Here is a 26,673-nt window from a genome sequence, read left to right as displayed (position 1 = left end):
GCTGACAAGAAAAACTATGTTTTTTGGCATAAAACAGATAAATCTTCGACAAGCTTCCATATCATGGGTTAGGTTAGGTATAGAGTGAGTGGGTCTATTCGCACCGCAATCCGCAAGGTTTTATTGTAGCTCACACTTTTTCACACTGGACCAAATAAACCCAGCTTCTCAACGAAGCCGATTAGTTTGTATGGTGAGTGGTTTTTCAGGTCAGATGGTGAGATTACGGCACACTTTGGACATAACCTAACCTAACGGCTCTGCCGAACTTTGAAAACCTGTTAAATCCCTAGCGGGGTAGGCACAAATTATGTGCTGTGCTGTTTCATTATTTTCCAAACAGAGGCGACACACACGGTCTTCCGACAGTCCGAGTCTCTGCATATGATGATCCCAGAAGGCCTGTTAGACATCGTAGTCCATCCCTACTATAGACCAACAACTGTTTGGTATCAAGCTTCGAAGGGTGAATAAACGCCTTAGAGTGAGCCAATCCTGGAAGATTGTACCAGAAGTATATAAATCTTCTTGCCGTGCAGGTGTTCAATCTTTGTTTGGCAAAGCCTGAAGCAATGCCAATGATAGGTCCTGTCCAATGAAGCTGATTGCAGCACCCTCCTTCGCAAGGAAGTCAGCAGCCTCATTGCCTTTCAGGCCAGTATGACCAGGAATCCAGACTAGAGACAACCTGTTGAGTCTTTCTAATCAGGAGGGTCGTTTTTGTCAATTTCCTACCAATTTATACGTTGATCGGTAGAAGCCGAGAGCTTCCGACGTCATACGACTCTCCGGGAATCTTTTAATTAACTTGTGTATGAGGTTGGATTCTTCCAATCTCATACACTCTCATAGATTCCTGGACAGTTTGATATCTCTGTCCTGGGTCTGCGACTAAAAATACCTGCACCGGAACCGGAAGGAATTTTTGATTCATCTGTGAACCAACAACCATCTGTTCTTGATATTTCCTCCTCCTCCTCATATCATAGAAATAATGTGATGAAATGAATTTATGTGTTTTGATGAATTCAAAGTTTTTTTCTCTGTTTGGAACATATGAACTCTCTCCAGTATTTTGTAGACTTCTCAACTTGTTTTACAAGGAAGGGTTTTTTTTTGTTGGAATATTGCTCGTGTTCAACCTATTCCCAAAGAGGGCAAGAGAAATGTTCCAGCTGTAGATCAACAGCCGACCTTCTATCGTATGTCACCCATATTTGGAATAACGCAATCGAAAAACATGGAGAGTCAGAAGCTGTTGCGTTGGATAATTCTAAAGTCTTTGACCGTGTGTAGCATGAGGGTTTGCTGGCCAAACTTCGACGCTATGGCTTGTCGGATCATTTTTCTTCATGGCCCTCCAGCTTCCTGAAAATCACGTTCCCTGCAAGTGGCCGTCGATGTATATCTCTCGAATACTTTAATCATCTACGCTGGTGTTCTCCAGGGAACCATGTTGTCTCCAACCTTCTCATTATTGGACCCAGAGGTGATCTCGAATTGTGGTGAAAGTAACCAGGTTCAATTCAATGCCACGAAAACCTAGGCTATGAAATTTTAACGAATATTATTGACTCGCCTGAGTTGATAGCAATGATGTCCTTTCATGTACCCCAGAGAAACACAAGGAATAAATATTTATTAGCTACTTCCACATATAACACCAATGTGGGGAAAACTCTCCAATAATAGAGTTACAGACTCATTCAACAGATACTGTTCCAATTTGGACGTTTTCTCCATGTCCTTACAAATGTATAAAAGTAACATAAGAAAATTTTTAATCATTTATGTTTAAGATTAAGCATTTAGATCATTTACCTGTTGAACGCCAATTTTGTTAGCACAATCTGTATTTTAGTGGATACTTGTTTGGGTTCTTTTACCTGTATGTGTCCCGAATTTAGAATTAATAAATAAATGAAATAAATCGGTTTCCTCCAAAATGATAGATATCTTCGAACCGTATATAAAAATGTCAGTAGAGAAAATTTCTGCTTCGATAAGTGTGTTGGAGGTTTGAATGGACATCAGTATGTCTTGGCACAATCATGTAGCTGGAATTGCAAAAGCTGCTTCTGAAAAGACTGGTGCAAACCAGAATACTGTACAAACCTCTGCAACTTTTGATGCTTTATAAAACTCAATCAGACCTTCCTCCATCCAGAAAAGAGCCATTCGCCTGTAACATCGAAGAAAGGTTGGAGATTTGTCTCTATTTTATAGAAGGTGTTCGAGTGTCTTGGCACATTCGATTTTATACCAAGAGCGGTATTAGAAACACGCGAAAGACTGTGGCTCCTCATTGTTTTGGGGTTCAACTCAGTAATCCTTGAACTTCACTACTTGAGAACTCTTTCATTTGGAGAACTGCGTTTATGTGGGATAAACTTCCTGGGAACGTTTTTCCAAACGAATTTAATGTCCAGCAATTCAAATCCAACGTAAATCGCTACTTCCGCACAGGCACCGCTCTTAGAGCGCCTGAAGGATTCTCCGGTAATGCTTGTGTTACATCGTCGGAAAAACAGTGTGAAGGAAAGCTTTCTTCCAAAAATATGTTTGACTATAATATCAAAACAGAGTTCATTACAAAAAATGTGAACGTAATGAAATAGATTTCCTTTCAGTAACTTGTTCCAACTTCTTTATTAATAATTCAAGCATTGAATCAGAACCCGCCGAAAAGCTCGAAGTGACAACATTGAAAAATATTTTAGAAGGAAAATTTCTGTAGAGAAGTCAACGTTGCTTGCTGTTTTTTTTATCTAACTTTGTATAATTCCTAGATTGCTTGATAACCCAAATAAGGCAAGAAATAATTCTTCAAAGATTCCAACCTCAAAATAAAAATCATTGATTCCGAGCGGTTTTTTTTAAACGCCGACTAAGATCAATCGTTCTCATTTCCATTACCACACCCTGTATAATCATTTCACAGGTTTTCCTTCAGAGTGATATTTCTTGATTACTATAATTCCTTTCCAGCTCATTAATTCAACATCCCTTCTTACTTACTTACTTCTCCCGAAGATTTCCTAAAAGAAAAATTCTAATTAGAACGAGAAGTGAATGCCGGTCTGTTGCTAACCTCTTGATTCAGTTGCGATTGCAAGAAAACCTGGATAATAATGAATTTTTCCAGGATGTCTTTTTGTTCAGATGTTCTTGCTCTCTTCTCTGTCGCTTCCACTCTTTCTCTTTCTCTCAATCCCCGTTCGAGAGATCTCTGACGCTGAGGACGAAATTGAGGCATTAATGAATAATCTGCCGCTCGAGAAAGTTGACATTAGTAATTAGAACTCGAATTGAGTGCTTTGTGTTTTCAATTTACAGAAATCGGCCACATGATTCAACGACAATTTGAAGGCTATACGCATTTGCACACTCTTCGAGAGTACTGCCGATACAATAATCAAAATGTTCGATTTGTTTATTGTTTAGGGTATTTTATCTAAATCAAAATATGGAAGATTATTCTTTTCGAAGCAAAAAAATGATTGAAAAATTGAGCGCTAGGCCACCAATACAGGGTTTTCCAACGATGAAACGCTTCTTTCGAAAAGCTATAAAATTGACAACAATGAAACCGACAGTAAAAAAACTCACAGTCGTAAGAATACCATGTTGTAGTGTCAAAAAAAGCAAAAAAATATTTGATATGACAATTTTGGTCTCACATCGACGCATTTAGCTGAAAATGCACAGTGAATGTGATAAAGAATGTGATACTGACAATGATGGCATAGTTTAGCAAAGCGCTATTCTTTCACTCAACCACGTTTGAAAAAAAAAGAAACATTACAAAAAATTAATGGCAATTTCAGAACAACAGTAAAATGAAATACAAATGTTTATGTTTGGATCACTGTTGACTAAGCAATTCAGTTTTGAGTTTACTTTTGAATGGCGGTAGTTTAAATCTGTTTAAAATCTCTTTTTCCGTTAATCAGCTGTCGCCTCCATACGAACGACAATTCTCAGAAGTTGAGAAACTTGTGCTAGATAAAGACTAACGAGGTCTTACCTTGTAACGTGTGGTTCCTAACACGTGATTCACTGGATGAATTATACATTGTTACAGCAAAATTATTGTTAAATCGAAACATAACTCTGAATAGTAGCAATTTAATTAAAATTGAAAAGAATACGTGACGTATAATTGATGAATCTAGTCACATCAGGAAAATCAGATGACTCAGATACCGGTTGTCAAGGCAGGATGAATTTCAACAATGAAATCCTCTATTTAAAAAAAATAATTTACCTTCTTTATAGATATATTTGAACATTGTCTTCCATTATTGTACTTTCAGATGAATGTTTTGTTGAAAGTTCTTGTTATTCAGATGATGAAAGTGATTTATTCTGGAAATCGATATTTTGTTTTCATATCGATACATTCAGCTGAGAATATTTCAGAAAATAATCTTCACAAATATCTCAAACCTAAAAATTCTTCCAGAATAATGTACATTTTTCCAACTCAAACTTTGTTATTTTCGAGCAATGCCAATAGAGCAATCAGCAGTAAATGGAACTACTCGTCCTACGAACTCGTGGTTTCATTATACTCATTGTTTGCAAAATAACAAAGTTATGGTTAAATAATGGAAATTTTTCGATAACATTTTGAGGTTTTGTGAAATTACTTCCGACAGAAGATTAGCATTTTTAGATGTTTATAGGATAAACTCAAAAACTACACTGGATCAAGAAATATTTCGTGGAATTTTTTTTTATAATGAATGCATAGGGCTTTTAGATATTGAAACTAATTATTACAGTTTATTGTATGGTTTTCACTATAACGGGTTCAACGGAAACCGCGACACGTGTTTCGCTATACAATAACTTCCTTAAGCGTAAAGTTTACGCTTGAGGAAGCTATATAGCAAAACACGTGTCGCGGTGTTTGTAAAACCGTTTATAGTTTATCAAACAATAAACTATTAATTTGTTTTAGTTTGGAGTTTCATCAAGTATCGGCCAGTTTTATTCAATGTTTAGATATTTTTATCCGTTTTCTAATTCCATCAGAAAATTACAATCGGATAATATAGTATTGTATAGATACCAAGCGGTTCAGAAGTTATATCGAAAAGTAATTTTATCAACCATTCTCATCACCCAATGCAAATTTATTTGGTAAATATGTTCAGATATGTCATCATATACGAATTCAACTTGGCAATGATACTCGAAGTGTGAATGAACGAACTATTCGAGGTTAGTTTCATTCCGGAGATTCTAGAATCTGAGATGAGCCCCGAAGTGATCGGCCTACCCTAATCTAGGACGAGAATTTGAGGGCCCTGATGGAGATTGACCCATCATAAATGGTGCGTGGGATGGCGAAAGAACTGGGCATCCGCTCTCATGCGTTTTTTTGATGCTTTGAAACGTATTGGAAGGGTCAAAAAGCTCGAAAAGTCGGTGCCCCAGAACGATCGACATAAATTGTCAAGTTTCGAAGTCTGTTCTTCTTTGCTTGTGCGCAACGCAATGTGGCCTTTTTTGAATCTGACCTCCACGAGTGATGAAAAGTGGATCATCTTCGACAACAGGAGGCGTTCAGGATAGTGGTTGAACCCCGATGGGCCACCAAGGCATTTCACAATTTCAAAAACCCACCAAGAAAAGACAATGGTATGTCTGGTGGTCAGAAGTTATTGTGATTCACTGTAACTTTCTGCAACGATCCTGCTCCACCAGGAAGCCGGTTCGCACGTTTCACAAATCACCGTCCAAAAATGAAAGAATCGAGCGTTGAAATTCTGCCACACCTATCATACTCCCCAGACCGCTCGCCAACTGACTACCCCGTCGAAAAGGGTAGCTTGTAATATTCTCCAAAGCACGGTGGACAATGTTCACAGCTGGTTCCTGAGGAAGCAGATGTCTGTCAACCCTAACAAAACTGTGATAATCCCCTTCACCAAGAGGAGAATATTGGACGAGCTAACGCCACTTTCCCTCAATGGTCATTTCATTTGGAACGTAGGTGAAATATATTGGCATTGTCCATGATAAAAAAACTCACTTGGAACGCTCACTTGGAAAAAGTTTTGCACAAAGCCAGACTGTCCCTATGAACACTTCAAAGGATTTGTGGTAAAACTTCTCCATTAGATTTATGTGGCCAATGATCACTTATGATGCAATTGCCTGATGGCCGAAGGCTTTACTGAAAACGGCCCGGGCAAAGCTCTCTGGCTTACAGAGACAGGCTTGTCTGGCCATCAGTGGTGCCACCAGTAGCACACCGACAGTTCTCTGGAGAGAGAGGCTAGATGGACTGCATATAGGCTTGTGCACATTGCCAATTGCACTAAACAATTCAATGCAACAGACTGTTGGTTGTCACTGGAAATGACCTCTGATTTTATACCTCCAACTGTCACCTACGAACTACCTTATAAAGTACTGTTCCCGAGTAGAGAGGACTGGATGCTCCGGAAGAAGGAAATATTAAGAGCAAATAGTTTTTGGTTCACAGATGGATCGGAAACACCTTCCGGTTCTGGTGCAGGTGTTTTCAATCGCAGACCCAGGACAGAGATATCAACCTGCCTAAGAACCTATGCGAATGTATTTCAAGCGGAAATTTACGCTATCGAATTGTGTACGGAGAGATCGGAAGAATCCAAGCTCATACACAAGTCAATGAAAATATTCTCGGACAGTCAAGCGGCGTTGGGAGCTCTTGGCTCCTACCTGGCAACGTCTAAATTGGTATCAAATTGTCAAAAACGACTCTCCTCGATAGGAAGTCTCAACAGATTGTCTCTGGTCTGGATTCCTGGCCATACTGGCCTGGAAGGCAATGAGGCTGCTGACTCTTTTGCAAAGGAGGGTGCTACAAGCAGCTTCATCCGACCAGAACCTGTCATTGACATCGCTTTAAGCTTTGCCAAACAAAGATTCCAATCTCTGTTTGGCACCTGTATGGCAAGAAGATTAATGGACTTCTGGCAGAATTTTCCAGAATTGGCTCACTTCAAGGCGTTTATTCACCCTTCGAAGCTTGATACCAAACAGTTGTTGGACTACAGTAAAGATGAACTACGATGTCTAACAGACCTTCTTACAAGTCACTGTCATTTGAATCATCATATGCAGAGATTTGGACTGTCGGAAGACATTGTGTGTCGACTCTGTTTGGAAAATGATGAAACAGAAGAGCATATACTTTGTGCCTGCCCCGCTTGAGACCGAATCAGGTTTTTAGAGTTCGGCAGAGCCTTACTCTTTTCATATGACCTGAAAGACCATTCACCATACAAACTAATCGGCTTCGTTAAGAATCTGGGTTTATTTGGTCTAGTGGGAATAGGTGTGAGCCACAATAAACCCTTACAGGTTGTGGTTGAGGGTCGAATAGATCCACTCAGTTTGGACCTATCCTTACCTTTTCAAGCACTTCGATAATTTTATCATCGGTAGAACCTTCGCCAATCAGAACTAAGCAAAAATAGCCTTTTCGTCGGCTTCATCGAGTCCCGAGCATACAATTTTCATACTGACGGAATTAATCGATTTGTGTTACGTTGACACTGATTCAAATGATGCTCATTTCGATCAAATTGAGTAACAGTTTAAAGAAGACTCTTAAAACCTGACATAACTTTTGAAACAACCCAATATACAGGGTGTAATTGAATAAGTGTGAAACATTCAAGGAGGTGATTCCTCATCGAAAAAAAAAAAGGATCTTTCATATAAAGAAACTTCATTGGAGCATCCCGTGTTAAGATACAGCCCCTTAAAGGGGGTTCATAAAATTTGTATAACAATTTTTTCACAAGCACTGAAAAAGTTACAATATTGAAATTGACCTGACGTTTTGTACTACTAAAAAGACACTTAACCAGTAATTTATTTGGTTTACCCCATAATTGTAAGGGGTGGAAAACGCAACCCCTAAAATTTATTTTCAAGGTAACTTTTTGTCTTATCATTTGCTTACCATTTGAAAATGTATTTCCGATAGCCTGTTTCATTCTGAACAAAAAATGTCTCTTGGGTAGTACTGGATGCACTTCTCTTGAAAATTGAACGTATGCCTCACCATTTATTCGAGAAGGTAGAAAATGAGGCCCAGTTGAGTCATTCCCAATAACTTCGAGCCACACGCTCGGAAAGTCTCGCGGTTACAGTGCCTGTACTCGTTGCAGATGGTAAGGGTATAAGAGTTGTTCCTTTAAAATTCGAAATACCGTCATATGATCAACATTTAGCTGGAAAGCAATCTTTCTAGTACTGGTAGTAGGTTGTTCTTCAATCAAATTAAGTACTGCTTCCTCAAGCTGTGGTGTTCGTATTTCTCGATGGCGACCACAATCCTGCGTTCTTTTGTCGAATGAATTATATTCTCGTAATCGTTGATGAAGTCGAGCAAATATTCTATGTGAAGGATGCTGCCGTTGAGGGGAAATTTCAGCATATCTTCTAGAAGCTTCTAACCCATTCCCCTGCGACAGACCGTAAACGTAACGCATATCAGCCATTTCCTCATTTTAATAACAAGTGAATTATTAAAGTAACAAATTAAGAACAGAACAACAACACATAATTAGTATTAATTTAATTTCGAAAATTCATAAACTGACAGCGTCATACCAATTTAATTGTCACTATCGCTAATAGCGATCTACTAGATAGATAAGTTTCGTATTTTCGCATTTATGACGATGTATGTCTGTAGTTGTTCGTAAAATAATTTGTTGCTGCGAACTGGTTTATTTTGGGCAAAAACCCATGAGACATTTATTGTTTAGAATGAAACAGGCTATCAGAAATACATTTTTAAATGGTGAACAAATAAAAAGACAAAAAGTTACATTGGAAATAAATTTTAGGGGTTGCGTTTTCCACCCCTTACAACAAAGGGGTGAACCAAATAAATTTCTGGCCAAGTGTCTTTTTGGTAGTACAAAACGTCAGGTTAATTTCAATATTGTAACTTTTTTAGTGCTTGTGAAAAAAAGTGTTATACAAATTTCATGTAACCCCTTTAAGGGGCTGTATCTGAACGAGGGATGCTCCAATGAAATTTCTTTATATGAAAGATCCCATCTTTTTTTCAATGAGGAATCACCTCCTTGAATGTTTCACACTTATTAAGTTACACCCTGTATACTACGGTAGTTTTGAAAATTTACAATGAAATATCTTACAGATATTACGCAGTAAATGAGAAATTATTTGTTATCTTATAATACATTTTACTCGTATATGAAAAGTGGTGGGCTTATCGCCTTCCCGTGTTACGAAAGTCTAGAAATATGTTTTTATTATGATTCTCACTCCTCTCTTGGCAGGTAAGGAGTTCGTCATAAATGATTTATTGTTATGCTTTCATAAACTTCCATTACATAACGTTTCGGTAAGCACTTATGGTAGAAAAGTGAAAAATGGAACTATGTCGCGTCTCCTTGCGAAAGAACAAATCAATAATTCAAGACAACGTACGAGAAGAAGAAAGGAAATGCGAAAAGTACTCAAAATTATACAGTATTGTAACGAGAACTCAATATTCAATAATATCAAATCACAAAGCATCAAACTAAAATAGGTATTTCGGAACAAACTCATTGATTTTCTAAAGATTTTCTTGTCCAAAATAATTCTCCAAAATAATCTCCAGAAAATCAATGGGTCTGTTTCAAAATACCTATTTTACTTTGATGTTTTGTGATAAGATATTATTGAATACTAAGTTTTTGTTACAATACTGTGTAATTTTGAGTCATTTTCGGTGTTAACAAAAAATAAAAATAACTCTGCGCCCAAAACTTCGAAAATTATTTAACTCTTCAAAAAAATTGACCGTGGTTAACACCATAGTTGTGTAATTCGTAATATTACAGGCTTTTAAAAAAACTGTCGTATACAGGATGCTGTCTTTTTATCGTTTTAGCAATTTTTTTTCGTAGTCCCCATTTGAAAAAATAGGTAAAAAAATTAAATTCCACTCCGATGTCCAAGACATCACATGAAGATGTATTTTTTTAATGAAAAACTTTTTTAAATAACATGCCCCAAATTTTTCAAAATAAAAGTGCCTCAAAATCAAGTATTTGAAGGCTCATCGTATACTACGTGTGTTTTACTGTATTTTGTTAGTGCATGTTCAGTTTTAGGGTATGCACAAACTTTTATCAAGAATAGCTTTCTGTCGAAAAACCATTAATAAATAAGTTTCCCATATGGTGCATACTTTGGAGATGACACTGTATAATAACCACATATTTTTTTGCATTTCTGTGGTTGCTAGTGTGTTATTCTATTTGTTGTCATCCGTCTCTGCTCAGAGATATTTTCGGTGATTCCATTCCATTTTCTGAATGGAAAAAACATAACATAAAAGGTGGATATTTCATTCATTCACGGATCTTCATAGTACATTTTTCAAGTTTCTTATTAGTCAGTGGGCTATGCTGGCAGTAAACAAATCTAAAGAAATGAACTTTAAATGTTCAAGCCAGTCTTGAATATACCTATACAGTAGGTTAAATTTACTGACGCCTATCAGAAAACAACTACTCCCCTGGATAATACCACGAAGAGCGTTGGATTATATCCGACAGGCGTCAGTGCAGGAATATTCACAGAAAATTTCCTGCATATGCAATTGGCAATACAACTGAAAGAGTCGACCTCCAATTTTGGAACTTGCAGACAGGTTTCGGGCTCTTTAGCCACTCATCAGTGCAATATAGTGACCGTCATCGACCTAAAGTCAGTGATATTCCATAATTGAAAATCGGAATTCTTTCAGAGAATTTCATTCCTCTTCCTAAGTTGGAGCGAAACAACAAAATGTCACTCCTTCTAGTGGACGAGGTACTAACCAACTGCATATCCGTAATTTGCCCGATTCCTCTGAATAAGGAAGAAAAACTTTCTTATTGGTCAGTGGGCTATGCCTGGGCTGGTCCACTAGATGAAGGGATAATTTGTTGCTTCGCTCCTACTTAGGAAGAGGAATGAAATACTTTCTGAAAGAATTCCGATTTTCATAGCATACATCTCTATTCTTCCACTCAAACAAGCATAGGTAAATACATACAAATAAAACTGATACGTTGAAAATGAACTGTTGAATAATTATAGTTTAAAAAACTAAAAAACACGCTTTCAAAGAACATCGAACTTATTACCTAAGGGGGAGGGAGAATATCTGATAATATTTACAATTATCGAAATTATATCGTTCTTCTAATCAGGGGTTTGTTCTCACCTGAAAATTATAATAAGAAAAAGATTTAACGTGCTCTAGTGACAGTGACTCCCCTTATCAACTATAATCCTGAAAACTAAAACACAAATTTTTGCCTAGTTTGGGGGTAGGTTCTCTGTATAGCGGGTTCTGATGTCATGAATAACTCCCAGTGAATCAAACGAACCTGACTTATGAATTCGCCTTATTTATTATTGATTTTGGATCAATGAACATGAACATTTGAGATAGTACTCAAGGGAGATCTCACTTGCGTCTCACATTAGAATAATCAACGACATAAGCATATACAAATTCTGCTAACTCTTTCGTATCACAACCCCATACAAATTATAATTATATTCTATTATAATTCAATTAAAAAAAAATAAATAAGGAATGCAAAATAATTGTCTTATTGGCTAGACGTATCTGTCTTTGTCCAATGTAAAGGTAGTGGATCTAATGTTTCTATTCAGCAACCAGGGTGGTGAGTCGGGATAAAAAGTTAGATCTCCTGGACTGGAACCGATCTATTCAGGGATGATCGTCTGGAGCACAGGATAACACCTACCCATCAGGACTCGATTCGGATGACGAAGATGACTTGAGTCAAGGGTAGTAGGCCCCAAACAATCTAGGGGTGGAAGAACAAGCCCTAGGAGAAAACAACCATAAAAAAAATAATAAAGATTTTCGACCATCAAGAAGTGGAAAAATTAAAAAATTCAACTTACGTGGAAGGAGGGTGGCTTGAAACGTAGCTGTCCTACCAAGGACAGAAGACAAAATGCCGGTAAACACAAAAAATATCCGACTAAGTCGATAGCTAGAGGAGTAGAAAAAACTAACTCAACGGAATGATTTCAACAAGAACTGTAAATCAATTCACCAATCACTTCTTCAGCACAAATTTCACATCTTGAGAATTTATCCTCAAATTAGAGAAGAACAAAACAAAGTTAAACTTAAGACGACATCGGCACAAGTGATATTTCCGCCTAAATCGAGTAGGATGTGTTTTCTTCATTTTTTTCCTTCCTTTCAGTTCAGTATATTTATAAAGAAATAGTCCCTTAGAGTAGATAACCCATATGGCACGAATGTGTTTAATAAGTGGTATTGATTTTTCTGAAGTCTCTCTTTACATAAAGCAATGATGAAACCAAAACAATTGTATTTGAATTATGAAAATTTTGAACGCGAAACAAACTAAAAAGTTGAAAAGATTTTTTTAATTGGGCTCAAAACAATAACGAACGAAAAATACTAGTATCATTGTAAAAAAAACGACGGGCGCTTGATATACAAAAAATATGGCACAAAGCGCCCACGCTTTTTTCACAATAATACTATTATTTTTCGTTCTTTATTGTTTAAAGCTTATTTTCAGTTCGCATTTAAAGAACATGCGTGTTTCAAACTATATTTATTTTTAATTTTTTAGTTTCGTATACTATAATAGCGTGTTTTTTAGTTTTTCAAACTATACATATTTTATCAATCAGCCGTATATTGTTTAGAAAAATGACAGATGATAATGTCGATTAATCAAGAAGGTCACGTACAGCGCCATCTGCCCGCAAATAGATCAAGCAATAATGTCGATATATCAAGGAGGTACGTACAGCGCCATCTGCTCGCGAATAGATCAAGCAATAATGTCGATAATTCTGTCAAATACAGATCCTGAGCTTGAGAGTTACAAACAAACAAACACACATACATACAGGTGAAGATAATTCAAAGGGTGTAAAAATGAACTCAAACTGGAAATATTTTAAAAAAAAATTTTTTGGTTACTTGATTTCAAGATCATTGTTTATTCAGGCAAAATTTTTTGAATCTTCATTTGAAAGTTAATGAAGAAGGATAATTCCAGTCGAATGATTTTTATCAAGCTTTATTCTCACTCATAATGTCCACATTTCTCGTTCTCTGATGATATATTATCTTTGAAGTCGTTTTTGACTGAAAATCTCATCATTTCCTTCCTTCCCTATAAAATATTATGCATCGTCAGAAAAATAATTTTCCTCATCATATTCTAAAGAGTTCCGCATTGCTCCAAGCATAAAACTATTCACATTTTTTCAATTAGTTATATTAACATTTTTTTCAATATTAATCAATTCTTCACTTCATCTTCGTCAAAAAAGACCTCGAGATTAAAACCAAACACGGGCAGGCGGAGGAGAACTAAAACGAAACAGCAATATCAAGCCATTTTCAATTTAGCATACAGATAATTGAAATTGTGCACGATAACAAACAGGCGTTTACTATTTGCATTTCATCTCGCTTGAAAAGCCAGTAATGAGTTCTTCCTGCTACACTGTTTATTCTCAATTTATTTCGGGGAACGTCTTTTTTCACCTCTTTAACATACTTCGAGTTGAAAGAGCGCCTCTAAATGAATTATTTTCTGCAGACGTTGTTTAAGATTTTTAGATGTACGTTGCTAGCAAGAGCTATGAATACATTTAATGCGATGGGGCCAAGATAATGTTGCTATTTCGTTGTTGAACTGAGAATTCTTAGAGCGAGTTGATTTGAATCGGCAAATGATAATAAAATTAAAATGTTACTTTGCACTCAGGTTTTTGTTTCAGTTGAAAAGTGCAGCTTGGTATATCTAGCTATGTCTACACATATACCAAAAGGGAACGGCAAACTAAACTCTTCCTTTTTTGCAGTTGGAAAATCATTGAAAAATAATGGGTGATATACAATCGCAAATAATACATACGTACATTACCATTAGAGGTCAATGAATTAGGAGAAAATTGATAGATATAATTGGATGCATAGTGACCAGAAATGATTATGAAACGTAGCAGATAGATAATCTACAAACCATTTCTTGCAATATTCATAAATACATAACATAGATAGATTCTCGAAGATTGGTTGCTTAAAGATCATAATATGATTTTTTTGTCTACTTTGATACATGGTTTTCACTAGAAAGTGTTTCTTTTCTGAATAGGTTACCATCTTCATACATGATTTGGCCACTCTAATTTTTTTGAAGCGGGTATGTAGCGTGAATAGGTTTCATCCATATGGAAAATAGATAGATATTCTTTTCTATTGGTCCGGATTTTCGTCAAGAATTCTTTCCAAAGTAGTCGCGTAAGCTGGCGTTCCATCATCATTTTTTTTATATTTCATCTTTCTCCATAGAAATACAAGTTGATAAATTCCTTCTCACGAACACTACCTGCTACCCTGATAGTCAATATCTCGGATAATGGTTTTGTGAATTTCCTTAAGCGTTGGAACCCCTTCTTCATTGACAAAAAACACGTATTACACGAAAATCCTCAAAGCGTTTTAAGAACAGTGCTTGTGCGAAAGTAACGATTTACATTGGAGAATAAATTCATTTGAAAAAATGTACTCAGGGAGTTTATTCTACATAACCGCAGTTCTCCAAATGAACAATCTTGAACAATCAAGTTCGAGGTGTACTGAGTTGAACCTCAAAACCATGAGCAGCCACAGTCCGACGCGTATTTCTGATATACAGGGTGTTCCTTGAACACATGCTAATATTTAAGGAGGTAATTCTTAGACCCATTTCAAGAAAAAAACTTCCTATGAACGTATGTCCTAAACGCCTCAACTTTTGAGATACAGGGTGGCAAAGTTTTCAAAAATAATCAGTTTTTAAATAATAACTGAGATAATTTTGTAGACATCTGTAAAAAAATTAATTTTTCACAAAAACGAGTTTTATTTCATTTTGTGACAGTAAGTCTAAACGAATAGCACAAATTTGTTAATTAGTAATAATACCAAAACTGATTATAAAAATTGTTGGAAGTGGCCACCTGCACTTAGTATGCATGCTTCCGCCCTTCTACGCATGGAATTACGCACCCGTTCAAATATTCCCGGCGTATTTCGTATAGTTTCACACGAGGCAACTATTTGCTCTCTTAAATCTTCTAAAGTATTAACGGGAGTTTTATACACAAGAGTTTCAAGGTGGCCCCATAAAAAAATCTAAACTGTTGAGATCGGGGGATCTTGCTGGCCATTGCTGAGGTCCTCCGCGACCTATCCAACGATTAGGATAAACTGTATTTAAATGATTTCGGACAATTACACTGAAATGAGCAGGGGCGCCATCGTGCATGTACCATATTCGATTCCTTAACGCAAGTGGCACATCTTCCAATAACCCAGGTAAGTCTTCTTCGAGAAAGTGTAAATAAGAACGACCATCAAGGCGTCCTGGTAGAAAAAATGTGCCTATTAGATGATCACCTATAATTCCTGCCCATACATTAACCGAAAATTGGTGTTGGAAATGGGTTTCGGTTATTGTATGGGGATTTTCTTCAGCCCACACATGATTGTTATGGAAATTTTGAATGGCATTCCGAGAAAAATTTGCTTCGTCTGTGAACAAAATTTGTGTCTCAAACTGCGGATTTAGTGCAATACTTTGTAGATACCACTGACTGAAGTTCACACGCTGTGGAAAATCTCTGGGGAGTAATGCCTGCACTCTTGAAATATGGTATGAGTATAACAAAAAATCAACCAAAATATGCCAAACAATTTGATGACAAATATCCAGAGTTCTAGCGATCTTCCTCGTACTCGTCTCAGGATGTTCCTCAATTTCTTGCAGCACCGCTTCCTCAATTTCAGGAGTTTTTACTACACGAGGTCTACCTTCCGGAGTCCCTTTCTTGAAACTACCAGTTTCCCCAAGTCGACGATGAATATTTGAAAGGGTTCGGCTATCTGGTAAGCCACGATTAGGATATCTTTCCTAATAAATGCCCCTGGATTCTGTTGCATTACCATCGGCAAGGCCATATACGTAATGCATTTGCGCCATTTCCGCATTCGTATAATTTACCATATTTACTGATATTCAGAAAAACAGCGGACTACCAAAATAACTTCAATAACACTTCAAAATCAATCAAAACGCGCTGTGACAGTTTTTAACACCAACACCTTACTTTAAACCAACATCAATATTAGCTACTGACGTTTGTACATACAGAGAATTCGTTTTTCATTGCTATGGTGGGTACGCTGTTTTTTCTGCTTTTAATCTTTAAAAGAAATCACATATCGACAAACTCCATATTTCCAAGAGGTGCAGTAAATAAATTCTGCTACACGTCATTTATTCCAGGATAACTAAATTTATGTTTTCAAAAATTATTAAGCGGTGCTGCGTTATGACGTAATTTTAATTGAGAACAGTGCATCTGAAAACAAACAAATACCTTTTAGATCCTTAATTATTTTGCAACAAATCTGATCTCTTAGTTTGCTTTCAGTCGATGCACGATACCACATCAGATTTTTAAGGAATTTATCCTTAAGTAAAGCGATTTTTAATTTTTTGAGCGAAAACCATGCGTCGGACAAAGAAAACCCAGCAAATCAAATGTATGGAGATTTCAAAAATAATTTTTAATTCAAGATAAAGCAGTGGTGTAGTATTTTTTTCACCAAAAATATACATTTCAAAACTCGTAAGTACGCCACTGGCAGAGAAAATTAATAAAATTGTACATCAGAAAATGCGCCTTGAGGCATGGAACATATGTACCAAATATGCCAAAGATGTCTACAAGAGTATCTCAGTTATTATTAAAAAACTGATTATTTTTGAAAACTTTGCCACCCTGTATCTCAAAAGTTAAGGCGTCTAGGACATACGTCCATAGGACGTTTTTTTCTTAAAATGGGTCTAAGAATTACCTCCTTCAATATTAGCATGTGTTTAAGGAACACCCTGTATACCGCTTCTGGTGGAATCAAATGTGCCAAGTATCTAATAAAGGGACAAGAATTCAACCTTTCTTCGATATTCCAGACTATCAAGGTTGCAAGTGATGTTTGCGTCTCCAGTCAGGCGGACGGCTCTTTTCTAGATGGAATGCAGTAACTTCAGGGTATTTTTGGGGGCAGAGCTACATACATAAGAACAATACTCCAAGGAAGGTCTGATCTGAGCTTTATCAAGAGCTGCTGAGGTATGAATAGTTTTCTGGTTCAGAACAGTACTCCAAGCTTTTGAGAGGCGGCTTCAGCAATTCCAGCGACATGAGTGTGCCAAGATATTTGGTGTCCATTTCAACCTCCAACAAACTTATCGAAAGAGAAAGTGGAATTGTCTGACCTAACATTATTATATCCGGTTCGGAGACATTTATCTCTTTGGAGAAAACCAATGCCTGGATTTTTGTGGAATTGATATGGATCTGGTTACTTCCACCCCAATTCGAAATTACTTCCAGATCCTCATTGAGATATGCAACCTTCTGCTGCCGGTGAAGATGTGCATCCGTTGCCGATGTCCTGGAATCCAAATGGAATGACGAAACAAGTGTGTTGTCAGCAAGGCACTACAATAAGTCGTTGATATACAATAAAAAGAGAGATGAAGACGATATGATTCCTGGGAACACAAGCGTTGATGGTAAAAGTATTCAAGAGGTATCCATCAAAGGTCACTTGCAGGAAATGTTCTTTCAGAAAGCTGAAGAGCCATGCACAAAAATGATTCGACAAGCCATAGCATGAAAGTTTGGCCAGCAAACCCTCATGGCCACACACGGTCAAAGGTCTAAGAAATATCAAGTGCAACAGCTATTGATTCTCCATGTTTCTCGATTGCATTATTCCAAATATGGGTGACATACAATAGAAGGTTGCTTGTTGATCTTTGTTCACGAAAGCCATATTGATGATCGCTCAAAATATTGAAGCCTGAAAAATATCTAAGAATATTGTGGTTTTTGTAAGACAAGTTGAAAAGTCTACTGGTGCGAGTTCATTTGCGCACTTTTCAAGTTCGATGACGGGCACTTCATCAGGACCAGACGCCTTGTTGATATCGAGCTGTTTCAGAATTTGACTGACTAGAAGTTGTCGAGCATTGTCCGGCATTGTGGATTCCACTGTGGGAATAGTGGGTGGTACCTTTCCCAGGAAAATGACTGTGGAGTGCGACGCAAATTGTTCAGCTAGTAGATATGCTCTTTCTATTGCTGTTTTTTCAATTGAACCATCCGCATGTGTTAGTGGTGAAATTGTGGATTTTGACAAGTTTTTATTAACAGCTTTAGCTAACGACCAGAAGGATCTAGACCATTGGCAGGCACTGTGCCCCCAATTCTCTGATTGAGAAGTTCTTTGCTTTCGTTTATCTTCAGTTTTGCAGCTGTTGCGGGCATTAACAAACCTAGTTCGGTTTTCGGCACTGGGCGAGATTTTTGGAGGCGACAGGTTTGTTGTTAAAAGTTCGTTTAATTGAAAACCATAGATGATAGAATAACTTCCGTGATTTCAGAAGCAGAATCTCAATAACTGAAACAAACATCCAGCCAGGGAAAATTTCGGAAATGGTCCTGAAGATTCTCCCACTCAACAGATCTGTAATTCCAAACTTTACGCGGCTTAGATTGTACCCTAACATTTGTCGGTAATTCACTCAACACTGGAATTAGTTTGTGGTCAGAAGATCCCAATGGAGATCTTACGGTGACTGTGTGAATTTCTATATTGGTTGTTAGATATAGGTCCAGAAGACTAACATATTCTTCATCACGGTCAGGAATCCTGGTTGGCTCATTTAAAATCTGAGTAAGTTCGTTGCTTATTGCAAAAGCCTCAGTTCGCAGGCAGACCTCAGTGTCCTCAGCTACTCCTTCTTGAACCTTCAAAGTTGAAATACAATATTAGTTACAATTACACTTATTATTGCTTTGACTTCTTACCTTCCCAAGAAATGTTCTCATTCCATCAGCCGTTGATTTCGCTTGCATAAAGCTTGATATATCGTTCACAGCTTCTCTGCTTTCTCCACTGAGAACCTTGTTATTCAGTTTACTATTCGAAGACATTTTCAGAGACAACGAATAACTCACAGTTCACCACACAGAATAATTTCTTCACTTACTGTACTATCACGATATTCACTACACAAGTTCCTTGATGTTAATAAGCTCTCGTCACACTTCACCGGCTGATCTACTTCCCATCTAACATTCAGAGTTCAATTATTTATGTTTTCACTTCATTCATATCAATGAAATGTATGTTTGACTTTTATTTCTTTATTTGCCATCAGAAATTTATACAATTACGATAACAATTATTCAATCTAATTCAGCAAATAGATCGGTTTGATGTTCATGAAAGTTATAACTTTGTGCATGAGCAAGTTAACTAATCTATCAATGATTGTTGTAAAATTGGAGATATAAAATATGAAATGTAAACATCAAAATTTGTATACATATAAAATTCAAAATATATAAATGTAAAATAGTATCAAGAGACGCATAAATATAAATTTCAAAATGTATTGTTAATATCTAAAGATGTGAAAATATCTTTAAATGTTAAACTGTAAAATATGTGTATGAAAGTAAACATGTGAAATTATATTTCGACCTAATAAGTACATAATATATAATATGAAAAGAATGCCTAAATATCTGTAAAGTTTGCATTAAATACTGTTTATATTTATATTATAATTATATGTATCCAATGGAATTCGAGCTCTCGATACTTAACTTATCATCACTTATATACGGGGTGACCAATAGATATGTGACAGACCAAACTTATTGTTTTCTTTTAATAGAATACTCTTTTCACTTGATTGAATTTCTTGAGCAGAGTGCTTTTCAGATATATAGGATTGTTTGGGTTTAACGAGGTCGTTCAGAAGTTATAGTGAAATTCATGTTAAAAAATGGGTTCATTCAATACCAAACTTCAAGCAAATATTCTTGAAAATAGTTCATTTTCATTTCTTCTTCAGAAGTTCATCAAATATCGCCTTTGCTAAACAGGGGTAAACGAAACTCGGTATCACTTTTTTCAAATGGAACACTCTGTACATAGGACCATTCCAGAATAGTCCAGACTGTGAGCTATCAGAAAATATAGAGATTGACTTCTTTATTTCCATAGAAATGTATCTAATTCTTGAGGAAAGTATGCATGCTTCGCAAATTTTAACAACACTTTCAGAGGGATACATTAATTTACCCTTGTCCTTAATTCATATTGAAGCATAGAGTTTACCAATAATAAATGAGCTATAAATGCATTGATGACAATGTTGAATTTTCAAGAGACTTTTTGCTACAAATGTGAATAATAACTTGCTTGCCAACTTCAGACAAGTGAAATGTCACACCAAAAATACTTTAGTTTTGTTTGCACTAGTAATAAAAGACACTGAACCATTTTGATTTCGAAAACCGAACGTTAAATGCCTTTTCAAAAGAAGTGAACTATAAGAATATTAAATCACGACTAATACCCTTCGATTTATCTTACCATACTTCAGTCGTCACTCGGCGATTTGAGTGAGAGTTCCCTTGTGCTGAACTAGCATTCAATACAGACTTCGTAGTTCATTATCATCAAAGGAGAAATTTCTCAGAATGTAAAACTGTTAGTTCCTTACAGAATAAAAATAGATGACTGGAAAGTTCAATATTCAATTCTTCAATATGATATCTCTGAATCAGGTAGTCATCCAGAAACAGACCTAGTGGTGTCTTTTGCATCAGAATTTTTTCTCATATTTATTTGAAAAAGATTGACGTTGAAACATTTTTCAACATAGCACTCACAACATTCGCTAGAAAAAAAATATAATTTTACTTCCCAGACACCGTTGTCATTTTTTCTGATAATAGCTCTGTTGTTTCAGGTGGCGGTATCAAATGCGCACAACGTCACATTGATGTCAGTGGGACGTAACACTTCGGGACTATTTCAGTGTGAAGTGTCAGCTGATGCGCCGTTGTTTCATACCCAGATGTTGTCAGCGCCGATGACAGTTGCTGGTAAGTGGTGATCATTTTTGCAGTTCCCATTAGTCCAGTTATTTTGGTAAGTTCTGATAATTTGAGATGCCAAGCTATAAAGTCGCATAAACTTGTATTTCGACATACCAAAAGTTGTCGTACTATATATAGGATGTACGTGCCTATTGAAATCTAATGTCAAAGGTAACAAAAATCGATTTTGACAAATTTTTGGCAGATATCTCGTTTCCTATGGGTTTTTTTAAATTTATATTCATTATCAACCTTATGGTGGATTGAATTCCCTAAAACTTTTGTTATGAGCATCATTTAAGGTCAACTGGTAGTTCTGGTATAAACACACTATATAAAGTTCATTAACTATTGATAATTACATAATTATTGATAATTTTAGTTTCTTATTGACTAACATGGCATTCAATCTTTTTTTTGCTAATGCATCAATTTTTAATTCTGTATCAATTCATTCAATAACACTAACCTACTCGTGTAATTCTAGACATGTTAAGGAAAATACTTAAATTATATTCCAATTCTAATTCAACTTCTCGAATGAATAAAAAAAATCAAAACATTCCTTAAAATACATATCATACATTTATGGTGGTGGAAATTAAAAAAAACTCAATAGTAATCACATACACTACAACTTAAAATTTCAATTATCTTCTTCTTCATCGCTGTCTTCCAAACGCCGTAGTATTTCAAAGTCCTTTTCTTTATCGTCTTCAACGAAATTTGTATCCAGGTCTTCCATGGAGCCATTACTCTGGAGCAGGTGCTAAAATTGTCGTGATAGGTTCCAAATCCATTCTAGAGTTCCAAATCATGCATACTCTAACCAAGTTGAAGGAACCTATGCGACTGTATTTCAAGCGAAAATTTACGCTGTGGAATTGTGTGCGGAGAGACTGACAGATTCCAACCTCATTCACAAGTCATTCAAAATATTCTCAGACAATCAAGCGGCGTTGAAAGCTCTTTTCTCCTACCGAGCAACGTCTAAATTGGTAGCAAATTGCCAAAAACGACTCCCCTTGATAGGAAGACTCAACAGATTTTCTCTGGTCTGGATTCCTGGCCATACTGGCCTAGAAGGCAATAAGGCTGCAAGCAGCTTCATCGGACCAGAACGCGTCATTGGCATTGCTTTAGGTTTTGCCAAAGTTTGAACATCTGGATGGCAAGAAGATTTATGGACTTCTGGCAGAATCTTTCAGGATTGGCTCACTCCAAGGCGTTTATTCACCATTCGAAGCATGATACCAAACAGCTGTAAGACTACAGTAGGGATGAACTACGATAACTAACAGACCTTCTTACAGATCACTATCATTTCAATCATTGGGTACGGCAGAGCCGTACTCTTACGATTGTTACGTTTCATTTAGCACTAGATCAAAACTGCTCCTATGTGACCTTTGAAAACACTATCTTACCTTTCAAGATCTTTATTCAGAGGATGTTAACAATGTTATTCAGTTACAAGGTGATTTTATTCATTTAACATCATGGGAATCTTCCGTTCCATAGAAAACCATACCTGAAATGTACAAGAATATATGTATGCTCCCTGACTAACTGCTTTGATCAGTACTTACCACTCTCTTCGCATTCTCCTATTGCCAATCAACGTTGGAGATCCAAAATTCCTCGCTAGATTCATTTTTCAGCCGTTGTCTGCCTTATTCTCTATACCTTTACAAGAATATTTTTTTGCATAGAGTGTCATTCATCAGTTCCAGAAGGAGTACTACATATTAGAGCCATATCGTCTGAAAAACAATAATAGTTAGCTCTGGATTTCTGAATATTGTTTGATATTTTCGGTAAATATTCTGCTTAATATGAATGTTCAAATATTTGTACTGAATGGGAAAGATGTGGCCACTTACCTTATATGTGTCTATTCCATGGCATGAATAAGGATCGGTAAATAGTTGAAAATAGGTTGAAGTCAATATTTTTGTAAACATTCAATAACAAGGTTAAGACACAGCTGTTGGTTGAAATCTACCAAACTACCAAAATCTACCAAACTTTCGTAGCGTCGTTCCAACGACCTACACCGAACTAGTTCTATAGTCGTTCACGGGCGAGGTATTGATCGGTTACTCAAATTGTTTTAGGGTTGCATTGCTGGGAGATGGATGTTGATGGGTCATGTACTTGTTGGTACATGATAATCTCTCAGATTTCGGTGTTGACCTTCGTTGAGCTTGGTTGAGAGTTCAAGGGTACCATCTGACTTATTTGTAGGATATATTTGGTTGTATTTTTGCCATCCTTCACGGGGATTATTTCTACAAGTCAGGATTATATAGTGGAAGACTGATTGGTTAGTTTGGTGTGTATATTTGCAGTCTGAAACTTAAACTCTTTTTGAGGATTTGTGGTGGTTACCGAACTCATTGTGCCAGGTGGAAGGATTTCCTAAATCAGATTCATAAGAAACAGAAGGCCTTTAGTCACTCATCAAGTCCCAGTAGGACTTCCGTGCAGAGCACCGCACACGAAGAAACCTATAGAAAACCCCTTGGCCAGGGTTTTTTTTTTCTGGGGTGTAGAACACTTTGTTGACAAATTCTCCGGACTTGGAGGTGTTCAGTTACCTTTGGGGTCATATTTGGTGATCCATCTTGTTGTGCCCTATCTTGGCGATAAGAAACAGAAGGCCTTTAGTCACTCATCAAGTCCCAGTAGGACTTCCGTGCAGAGCACCGCACACGAAGAAACCTATAGAAAACCCCTTGGCCAGGGTTTTTTTTCTGGGGTGTAGAACACCTTGTTGACAAATTCTCCGGACTTGGAGGTGTTCAGCTACCTTTGGGGTCCTATTTGGTGATCTATTACTGGTCCATCTTGTTGTGACCTATCTTGGTGGTGCTACAGGGTGATCTATTTTTGCGGTGCTACAGCGTAATCCATCTCCGCCGTACTACAGGGTGATCCACCTCCTTCGAACTACGGGGTAGCCTAACACTGGGTGGCCCAAAAGGAGCACGCAAGTTATAATTGGTTTATTTGAATATTTGTGTAATACTGAGTTATTGAAATAATTGTTTGCCCTTTCTTTATTGTTACCTGTTTGATATAGTGATTGCCTTTCTGGCTGAATTCACAGCTAGTTGGCAACGTGTTTTATTTCATTTTTGAAACGCAAATTGAGGTGTTTTCTTCCTTTTACAATTACTTGTTGTCACCGATGCGCCTACGCTTGAGCTCACGCGACGCAAACAAGATTGTCTTACCTCCCAATACTAGTATTTACGATTTCGCCCACACCTACTCGATTTTCGTGAAAGTTTTACTTGACGTATTGTAGTTTTCTTTTAAGCGTCGTAACTAAGATAATTTATGGCTGATTGAATTTGCGGTTATATACACCGCGCTCAATGACCTCTAGTATTGACATTTGAACAACGCGTGGTAGTTTGAATATCGCATTGTTGTCTTAGAAGCGTTGTCAGTTAATCCATGTAAGTTAGGTTCACTGATTAAATCATGTTGGGGATCTTTATCTTTTATTTCCAATATTAATTGGTAAGTTATTGATATTGTGAGTTACTTCGGGTATCTGGAGGATTAAATTTACCTGGTGCCCATTAAGATCTATTTGAAATTTGCTAATTTGGTTAACCCACTCCCGTCTCCACTGTTTAGCTTAGCCGCGGATACCCATCTGTCTTATTTGTTACCGACAGATGATTTAGTCTCCTCTTGTGGTTTGTGAGGTGACATCATCTGACCTGAAATACCACTCACCATACAAACTAATCGGCTTCGTTAAGAAGCTGGGTTCATTAGGGTTCATAATTATCAAAATTTCATATAAAGCCTATTGAATTTGGTTCTACTCTACAAGGGACCCGACCAAAACATAATGATGAAGGTTACCTTATAGGAAAAATTGATGCTTATTGCAGGGTCTACAAACATCATTTTTGACATAAAAACTCAAATATGTCAAAAACGGTTAGAATTAGATATAGGACGTTATACACAAACAGTATTTAGAATCTGATGTAGATTTCAATATATATGGTGTTCCATTCCGTATAGCCGGAAGTGCCATCATCTTGAGAGTTATTGAGCCGAGTTTTGCCCCCATCGACTTCAGTATATTGTCAAAGTTTCACATTTTTTCCAGTCATAGTTTTCCCAAAATCGATCAATGCAGTTCCTGGAGATTCACCCTGTATATCCTTTCTGATTTCTGTATTCGGGCAGTTTTTGAACTTATAAAAAATTGTTCTAGGACTTTCAATTTCAGCTTATATGCGTTCAAATTGAACCCATGGAATCTTGATTCTGCATAATTTTCATCCTCTCTTTTTAGACACATTGTCACTTCATTTTTGCAATTTTCAATCGGTCCTCTTGAGATTCGGTACAACTAGTAAGAATAACCAAGAATCTCTCCAATTACTTCGTACAGTCGACAGAGAAAAAAACATAACACTGCCGCAAATGCAGTAAAGCGAAAGAAATAAAAATCTCCTAATTAACGCGAGATTCATCGCGTGAAAAAGGACCTTTATTATTCTCTAAAGAACACTAATTTATATTCGTTTTCCCCAACTCGAAAATTACTGTCCTTAATAAACGACTTTTTTTCACAATTAAAGTTGTCTTTTGTGTGCCCGTCGTGCCTTTTTGGGCCATTCGAATGATTGATCTTCTTCATCCTGAATAAAATGAAATACAAATGAATGAACAAGGTGTGAATGATCAGAATATTGAATACGAATTACTTCATGCTATGAAAGTTTGGTATTCTGAAACCTGATAAAATTCATTTAAGAATTATGCTCGCTTATGATGAAATTATAGAATTGGAAGTTTGGATGTTTATTATTCAATCACACACGCTATCAACAGATTTTTAGCGTGGAAATTTCAATATTTCTTTTGTATACACGAGATCTATTAACTGAAACCACAAAAATGCGGCTGGCTCCTGCTGATACCTCCGTGTATTTGTATTTCTATTGACAACCAAGTGTTGCCCATCCTTGCACCATACTGATGATGGGTCAATAGCCCGAAATATGTGTACATCGTTTGCCCCCTGCTTGAGTGCTATGTCCGATGATATCTTCTTCCATTATGTCAAGATACTCAATAACCTTCTTATTTGTATGATTCTCTGGGCCTGGATGTCACGCAGGTAACTCTACCTGCATCTATAGAAATTTTAATAATTCACTTGTATACACAAGTTCTATTAACTGAAACCACAATATTGCGGCTGGCTTCCGCTTCTTTCGGCTACCAAGTGTTGCCCATTCTTGCACTTGGCTGCACCCTATTGAAGATGAGCCAAAAGCTCGAAACACGTGTACATGATTTGCCTCTTTCTTGAATACTCATAAAGATTTTTCCTGTGCTGAGGTATCCATAGAAACACAAAATATCAACTCCCAAACGAAATCATTTTCATCACTTGAATTACGACAAATTTCAATAATGATATTTCTTTCTACAATTATCAAAGACACAATGTTCAAATATATAAACAGAGTGCGCAAACAACTATACTCGTATTTTTCAGTATCGGGATTTCATTGTTGAAATCTATCGTACCTCGACAGAGCCGGCTCCCTAGTTATT

General features: G+C 36.7%; 1 protein-coding gene across 1 annotated transcript in view; it reads left to right on the top strand.

The window, feature by feature from the left end:
• Positions 1-26,673, top strand: part of LOC111504397 (uncharacterized) — an 859,110-nt gene that overhangs the window by 618,304 nt on the left and 214,133 nt on the right. Inside the window, exon 3 of the mRNA XM_074181189.1 lies at positions 20,943-21,078. Within this exon, the coding sequence (XP_074037290.1) occupies positions 20,943-21,078 (136 nt within the window). The remainder of the gene's footprint in view (positions 1-20,942; positions 21,079-26,673) is intronic.

The sequence above is a fragment of the Leptinotarsa decemlineata genome, unplaced genomic scaffold (genome assembly GCF_025532065.1).
Source record: "Leptinotarsa decemlineata unplaced genomic scaffold, Ldec_3_MD MMD2_tig00026307_RagTag_RagTag, whole genome shotgun sequence".
Taxonomy (NCBI): domain Eukaryota; kingdom Metazoa; phylum Arthropoda; class Insecta; order Coleoptera; family Chrysomelidae; genus Leptinotarsa; species Leptinotarsa decemlineata.
This window is presented reverse-complemented; position numbering and strand designations above follow the sequence as displayed.